At 60.0% G+C, this 7,452-nt stretch overlaps 1 protein-coding gene across 1 annotated transcript in view; it reads left to right on the forward strand.

Moving 5' to 3' along the window:
- Positions 1–7,452, forward strand: part of VAC14 (Vac14, PIKFYVE complex component) — a 95,306-nt gene extending 87,854 nt beyond the window's left edge. Inside the window, exons 13-14 of the mRNA XM_026084897.1 lie at positions 2,995–3,145; positions 6,756–7,452. Of these exons, the coding sequence (XP_025940682.1) occupies positions 2,995–3,145; positions 6,756–6,918 (314 nt within the window). The 3' untranslated portion in view covers positions 6,919–7,452. The remainder of the gene's footprint in view (positions 1–2,994; positions 3,146–6,755) is intronic.

Below are 7,452 nucleotides of genomic sequence, written 5' to 3' on the forward strand. Positions count from 1 at the left end.
TAGGGCATCAGCTGTAGAAAGCCACTCAAGGCCATGGCACCGCAAAGCCAATACCTTTGTACGCACGGGGATTTTATAGTGGAGTGGCGGTGCAAGCAGTGCTGTGGCCCTTCTCTCCAAAGAGGCAGCTCTTCTGGAAACAGGGAATAAACCCTAAAAAAATGAAATGTAACACAGCCTCCTGCTTTTCCGTGAGCTGCTCGTGCCAGCTGAGCTGGCCACTCTGCAGGAGCCTGGCTGAGTACTTGGGGACATGGAGCTCAGGGGTGCTGTGCTGGGAGAYGGGATAGGGGAAGATGGAGTGGGAAGGCAGGAACATGGGACTTTGTGGGATGATCCTTGGTTTGTTTTTTTCTCATGCCAGCAAATGTGTTTGGTTGCCTCTTGGCCTGGGGAAGGCTGGCCCAGTCCCAGAAGGTGTGAGGGCAAGGGGTCCTTGCTGGTTTGAAGGTTGTAAGTGTTTGAAGTGCTGAGCAATTCTACTTGCTGATTTGGTCCTGAAGCTTCTTTTCCCTCAAGGCTGTGCGGTGGGCTGGACATTGAGGGCATTTGAAAATTTCCCAGGAAGGATTTTGGAAGAGGACTATGTAGCTCCAGGGCTGAAGAGTATTTGGGGGAAAAGGACTAGAGTAGATGGGCAGTGGAGACTTGGCCTGGTCCTTGGTCATGTTCCCTCCTAGGGTATTAGAGGAAGGAGAAAGCTCTGTGCCCTTAGGTGTTAGATCAGCCTTAGCAACATGGTGTCCGTCTTACCAGCCCATGACATAGCAAAGGCAATACAATTGCTTGATCTCTGTCCCCCTTTGCCATCTCTAATGATGGTGCTCGCCTCTTTTGGGAGTGCTCCATCACTAGACACCAGAGCTAGATGTGCTATAACTGCAGACCTGTTGGCTATGCCTGTTCCAGCCTTTCTTTTGGGGGCTGAGTGCCTTGGGGAATCCTCGCTTCCTCCCCTTCAATCAGAGCCCCTGTGCTGTCTGCCCTCCTCCTAGAAGTCACACGAACCAAAAAGCGTCTCTGTGCTGAGCATCACAAGGCAGGGTCTTCCTTGCTGCCAGGAGGCTGTGGTGACCCTGTACATAGGTTTTCTACAACCCTGAGCTATTCCTGGGAAGTTCCCCACCTCACTCACCTTAATGTCCGACTGGTACCATCTCTGTGTAAGGGACAGAAATGTTCCTCTAGAGCAGCCTCCCTGGGCATGAGCCCTTTCGCAGGGAGACACCAGAGGTGCTAGTAACAAGCGGGAAATTAGACAGGGCTCTGATGATGGTGGGTCTTGTGTAGCTCCCACAGTACCCGCCCGAAGGGTGTCAGATGGTGACTCAAAATGAGTGTAAACCAAGGAGACAAGGAGGCAGACACAGGCCCCACTCTGCCCTTGGCACGTCTCCCCAGTGGCCGCTCTCCTGCAGCGCCGGCCCCAGTGCTTCACGCCAGGCTGCCGAGTATCATCGCTCAAGCCATACACAGTGCGACCTTTGAATTTTGCCTTGCTGACCCTGTTCCACCAGGACATTGAGTCTGCAGAGCCCGGCCACGCGTGCCTTGATGGGGCAGCGTTACAGGGTGGCTTCAGGCTGTGTGCTTTTCCCTGAAGGTAGGGTTGGCATCAAGCCTTTCTGCTGGTTGTTCCTAAGCTGCTGTCAGGGCCATGGTCATGAACCTGAGCTTCACATTTGCTGTGGCAGCTGGATGACAGTCCCTTTGCTCTAGGAGGCTCTGAAGCTGGGGCAGAATCAAGAAAACTCATCTGTTTGTGGGACAGCAGATGCTGGGAAGCTATGTTAGATAGCCAAGATGTGGGGTCAGGGCTGTGGCAGCACCCATGTGCTGGGAAATGCATGCCTCTGGGCACTGCGGGGCAGCATGTGCCCCATCCAGAGCTCAGCCGCGTGTCCAGCACACAGAGGAGATGAGTTTTGTATCCTGATAGGAACTCAGTCTCTACTCCGCACGCCAGCCCCGCAGAGATGCACCATGTTACATTTCTGATTGTAAGGGTCCTTGCTGGCCCTCAGGCCCCTGGGAAGCTGGCCGAGCCCCGGGTGTCTTCTCCCCTGGCTGATCTGTGGCTGGGCAGGAGAAGCAGAGTTTTCCCTCGCGGCGTGCCAGCCTGTTGTCATGGGAGTTGCTCCACAACCTGCATCCAGGACTGTGACTCACCAGCCAAGGAGAGGGCGAACAGGAGGGAGAAGGTCTTGGCTGTTCCTGGGAACGGAGAGCAGGGTTGAGAGGAGTTGGGTTAAATTAAAGGGCCACCAATTTGCTTGAAAACTGCAGGCACTTCAGCAGAGGTGGGGAGGAAAGCTGAGAGCAGCGTAAACCTTCAGAGCACTAAGCAGTGGTGGACCCCTGGGGCCTGTCACCAGGAAGGGGACAGCAGGAGCTGGCGGGAAGTGGGCGAAAGAAGGGAATTTGGCTTTGGCACAGAGTGGGAAGCGTTGTGTGCTGCAACCCAGCCTGAAAAGAAAGATGCTTGACTCTCCGGTGCAGCAGTTGTGCAGGAGCTCAGCAAGCACCCAAGGGGGGTAGAAGAGGATCCCTTCCACTCCGGCGAGGTCATGGAAGGGTATAACACAGCCCTCTTGATGTGTGATGCTCCAGGCTTGTAGTTTTGCTAATTGTGCAGAAGCTGAGGAGCAATCTCATGTTGCAAGTGTGTCCTTAAGTAGATAGCATGGATCCCATAGCCTTGAGGCTCTGGGATGAGTGTCCTTTGCCCTGCTATAGCAGAGATGGAGGAGTGGGGAGCTGCTGCCCTCTTTGTTAGCTGTGACTGAGGAGAGGGGCTTTTTTTGGCCTTGGTGGGACACCAAGGTGGATGAGTGGAAAGGGTTGGCTGGAGCAGTGCTGATGCCCACTTGGGCCTCCTGGCAGAGGCTTGTAACCTCTCCAGGACCATCCAAATGGTTTGGGAAGAGCCTGCTCTGTCAGATGGAGGTGAAATGCTTTTCGTCACCTCCTCACCTTCTTCCTCTCTGCTTCCAGATCTCCGCCTGCAGCTGCTGGACGTGAAGAACAACCCCTACTTGATCAAGGCTCTCTACGGGCTGCTCATGCTGCTGCCCCAGAGCAGTGCCTTCCAGCTCCTCTCCCACCGGCTGCAGTGCGTGCCCAACCCCGAGCTCATGCAGACTGCGTAAGTCCCTGGAGCAGCCGGACGCCACGTGTGTGCAGCAGGCTCCTGCCCGAGAGGTGCAACCGGCCGGCCAGGCAGGCGCCGTCCCCGCGGCAGCGGTCCGAGGCTTCGCCCTGCAGCGACAGCTCCTCTCCGGGCCTCGCTAGAAAGCTGGGGTCAGGCCCACGGTCTGCTTTCGCACCATGGCTCCTTTGTGGATGCGGCTGCTCCTTGCCCCATGTCCGGGAGCGCTCGCTTGGGGTTTTTTGTCTATATTTGGTAACCCTGGGAGGGCTGTGCCTCATCCACAGGCATTTGGCATCCGGGATGGAAAATTTCACTTGTGGGGTCGCTATGGAAACAAGCAGAGCCATGAAGGAGGTTTACGGAGAGAGAAGGCACAGCTCCCAGCGGCTGCCACGGGGTGCTTAGGAAGTGTCCCCGCGGGCTGCGGCGCTGAGCCGTTGTGGCTGGCCAGGCTGGTGGGCGTCCACATGGGGTGACGGGCTCTGCCCACCCCAGCCTCAGCCCCTTGCCTAAAAAGGGTCTGGTCACCCACGTGTGTGTTGGCAGGGATGGCCCTGCCAGGCCTGGGCTGTCCATCCTGGGCCAGCGGTGGCCTTTTGAGAGCCCTTAGCAATGAGCACTGCTCTGCTAGTGCTGCTTCACGCCAGCCTTGTTTTGGGGAGGGGGGGACCGGTCCCGGTTAGCGAGGCGGAGGCAGAGAGCAGGGCTTGCTGCGTTGCATTGCTCAGGCTGCGGTCGTGTGCGTGTTAGCGGGAGGCTGCAGGCTCTGCCCTGGCAGCGCTGGGGCAGGAGGAACATCTCCAGCCCCTCGCCAGAGGGTCCTGCTGGAGGACACCAGGCTGTAGGGAGCCCCAGGGAGCGGGGTATGGCCAGGGGGCACAGAGCAGCCTTCCACCCCACTTCTGCGCTTGAGCGTGAGGTCTCTGAAGCTGACCGGGGCCGAGGAAGTGTGGTGGGTTGCAGGTCTCTGGCCCACTGGGATCTCCAGCAGGTGATGTCTATGCAAGCTCTAAGACCTTCCTGGAGAGGGCTCTTGGGGTATTCCTAAATCCCTTCGTTCCAGCAGTTCAGGAATGGATGCTCCCTGGCTGTGCGCGCAGATTTGCTGCCTGGCTCACCCTTTTTGGCTTGGCCAGGCTACTCTGGCGATAGGAGCTGCTCTTCAGGCCTTGGCTAATGAGCGAGGAAGGTGGCTCCCCAGTGATGGCGCACGCCTCTGGGCACATTAAAGGCTTAGTCTTCCTTTGCAAAGGTTTGGAAAAAAAAGAAGAGTTCCCAAGACGTGCGGTTTTCTGAATTAAAACCCCACCAGCCTCACTCCTTTCCGTTTAACTAGTCCCTTGGGCTGGCTTTTATCTGTCGCAGACTCCGGAGTTCGAGCTCGTGCCCACAGCCCTGCACTTGATTTTAATTGGGGGACGAGGGGGAGTCGCATATGTGCTTGTTTTCCCTTTTTTCCTGTCTTCTTTGGTCCCAACAGCCGGGTTTTTAGTGCAATCAGAGCTGTCAGACAGCTTGAGCATCTGATTAACTCTGACCTACATTCCTTTAAACGTTGAAGCCTGTTTTCCTAACACGCGAGCCCAGGCTGCCCCCCCTCTGGGGAAAATCGGGGGGTCAAGAGCGAGCCGCGATGGGGAGGCATCAGCCCGCTGGCCCGAGCAGAAGCGCCCCACGTACGGGCTTCTTCGTGTCCCCTGGCGCTGGGACGCGTCGTCCTCACATGTCTGGTTCTGGTGGCTCCTGGGGCAGCGCCGCATGCGTCCCTTCGGAGCCGACACTCGGGTTCATCCGCAGTGGGTAGCTGTGCCGGTGCCATCCCGCTGGACACCAGGCTCCCTTCTCCTCCTCCTCCTCCTCCTCCCCAGCAGCGTTTCTTAGCCCGGCTTCTACATTTTGGGGCAGGTTGCAGCCCGCTCCCGGGCAGGCTGTTCTTCAGCCCTGGCCGAGCCAGGAGAGCAATCCCGCGGAGGGAGCTCAGACACGTGGCGCTGGCTGGGGGAGCGTTTTTTGGACGGTTTCTCTGCTTTTGGCTGGAATGGGTTGCGGCAACGGGAACGTCTGCGACGGAGGGGTTAAACCTTCGAAGGCAGGGCACTATTCCTGTTCCTCCAAGCCATATATTCAAGCATGGCTTATTTTTTTTTCCCTCCCCAGCCCTGTAATCACCTTTGTGTGCATATGCGTTTGTGTGGTTTTTTGAACTGCCAAATGCAAGGCTCCAGGGAGTGACCTCCATCCCAAAAATATCCTGCCAAAGGGAAACCTCGCCTCCCATCAGCTCCTGTGCCATGGTCCCGCCCTGCTCTGGCGGGGGCAGAACCAGGCTCCTCCAGCTCCCAAATCCCTCTAATCCCAAGGAGAAAAACCTCTTGGGAGTTTCTCTCCCACTCCAGTGTGGAGCGGGATGATAAATGATGATAAAGGCTCCCATGAGAGGGTAGCTGGTCCCCCCAGCCTTGCACCCTCTTTTTCTCTAGGGCTGTGTTTCCAAACCGGTGCAGACACCTTAGGGTTGAGCACGGTGGCCTCGATTGCTCAGGGAACATCTCTCCTGCCACGTGAACCACTGCTGCCACCAGTGCAGCAGAGCAGGCTGTTACGGGCGTGCGGTCCCCGAGGGATGTGTCCAGGCTGTGGCCCAGCACCAGGACACCTCCATCCCCTCTGCAGATGTGCAAAGCAGGTTGGATCACGGCATCCAGCCTGGAGCAGGAGAGAGGTTGCTGGCGCGGTGCATCTTTCCCGTGCATCCCTGGGCTGAGCATCCCCTTCCGCTGTCTTCTCTTTGCATCGCTGGTTGTTTCCGCTCCCCCAGACCTGACCGCTACTCGGAGGCTCCCATCCAGACTGGTTGGGGTCTGTGTCTGGTCGGGAGCCCGGCGGGTGCCCTCCCTCCTCCCGCGAGACAGCCGCCCGGGGAAGGAGCCCAGGCCTCCGTTCCTGTGGGAAGCTCGGCCCAGGTGCTGCAGTGGCGGCTGGAGATGCCCTTGGCTGCACATCCCCACCGGGCGATGAGACTAAACACAAAATCCCGAGCCACTGCCCCCCACCAAAGGTTTCTGGGGAACAGGCGTGGGCTGGCTGGAGCTAGCGTTGGCAGGGCTCGGCGGCCGGAGGGGTCGGGATGTCGGCGCACACAACAGCCAGGGTCCATCCTGGCCGGAGGGACGGGGAAGGCTGCAGCAGGCGGCGGACGTGCGTCGCAGCCTGCCGAGGCCAACGGCACTGTGGCATTGGCCAGCGTGGGCGCAGCTCGCCGGGTCTCACAGCCAGGGAAGTGTCGGCAGCGCCGGTGGGGCCTCCTTCCTCGCCCTTATTGCTGGAGGGGCCCCTGCCCAGCCTGTCCCCGGCTCGGACGTGGGATGGAGGCAGGGAGGGCACCCGAGCACCCCAGCACAAGGCTGGCGCTGCCAGTTTCTCACCCTCCGCCATAGATTTGGTTGCTCCAGCACAGGCGTTGTAAGGAGAAGGCATCCTGCCTACCAGCCCGACACCGGAGCTGATCACAGCCGGGTTTTGCTCCTTAAGGACGAGCACACGGGCTGGCGATTGCCGGGTGACCTGCCTCCCCCTCCGCTCACGCTCTGCTTCCTCCCCGCAGGGACGGCGCCAAGTCAAGCGCGGGCTTCAAGAGGGCGGCGGCGGCCAACATCGACTACACGGAGCTGCTGCAGCACTTCGAGAAGGTGCAGAACAAGCACCTGGAAGCGCGGCACCAGCGGGCCGGCCGGGGCGAGCAGCTGGAGCGGCGGGTCGTCCTCTGAGCAGCCCCGGGGGCGGCCGCCGGCGCGGGCGGCTGCGGCGCCGGGGCGCAGGGACCAGGGCACGGGCACGGTGGGCGCTGCAGCCGCATCCAGAGGATCCCGTGGGTTCGATGGTAGCCGGAGGCGGGCAAAAGCGCTCAGCAAGGGGCGGCTTTCCCTTGCCGCCTCTGCGTGTGCGTGTGCGTGTGCGTGTGCGTGTGTGTGTGTGCGTGTGCGTGGGGAGACCCCCAGAGAGCCCGGGCTGTGCCCAGCTTCTCCCAAATCCGATGCGATGCGCAGCAAGCGCACGGGGAAGGGGCGCTGGAGGAGGGGGGTGGGGGCCGGAGGACACGTGTTTTCTTCTCGCCGCGGGGCGAGCCAAGTCTCCTCGGCTTCGCTAATGCCTTCCCCGTGACCGTCAGCTGAGGGCCCAGCCGCCTGCCAGGACGCCCAGCGGGGAAGGGACCGCGCCGCGCGCTCCCCGCTGCCGCAACGGGCCCCCACGGGCTCGCGGGACCGGCGGGGTGCCGCGTCCCCTCTCACCGGCGCCGGGTC

Source organism: Apteryx rowi, unplaced genomic scaffold, assembly GCF_003343035.1.
Source record: "Apteryx rowi isolate R43461 unplaced genomic scaffold, aptRow1 scaffold_653, whole genome shotgun sequence".
Classification (NCBI taxonomy): Eukaryota; Metazoa; Chordata; class Aves; order Apterygiformes; family Apterygidae; genus Apteryx; species Apteryx rowi.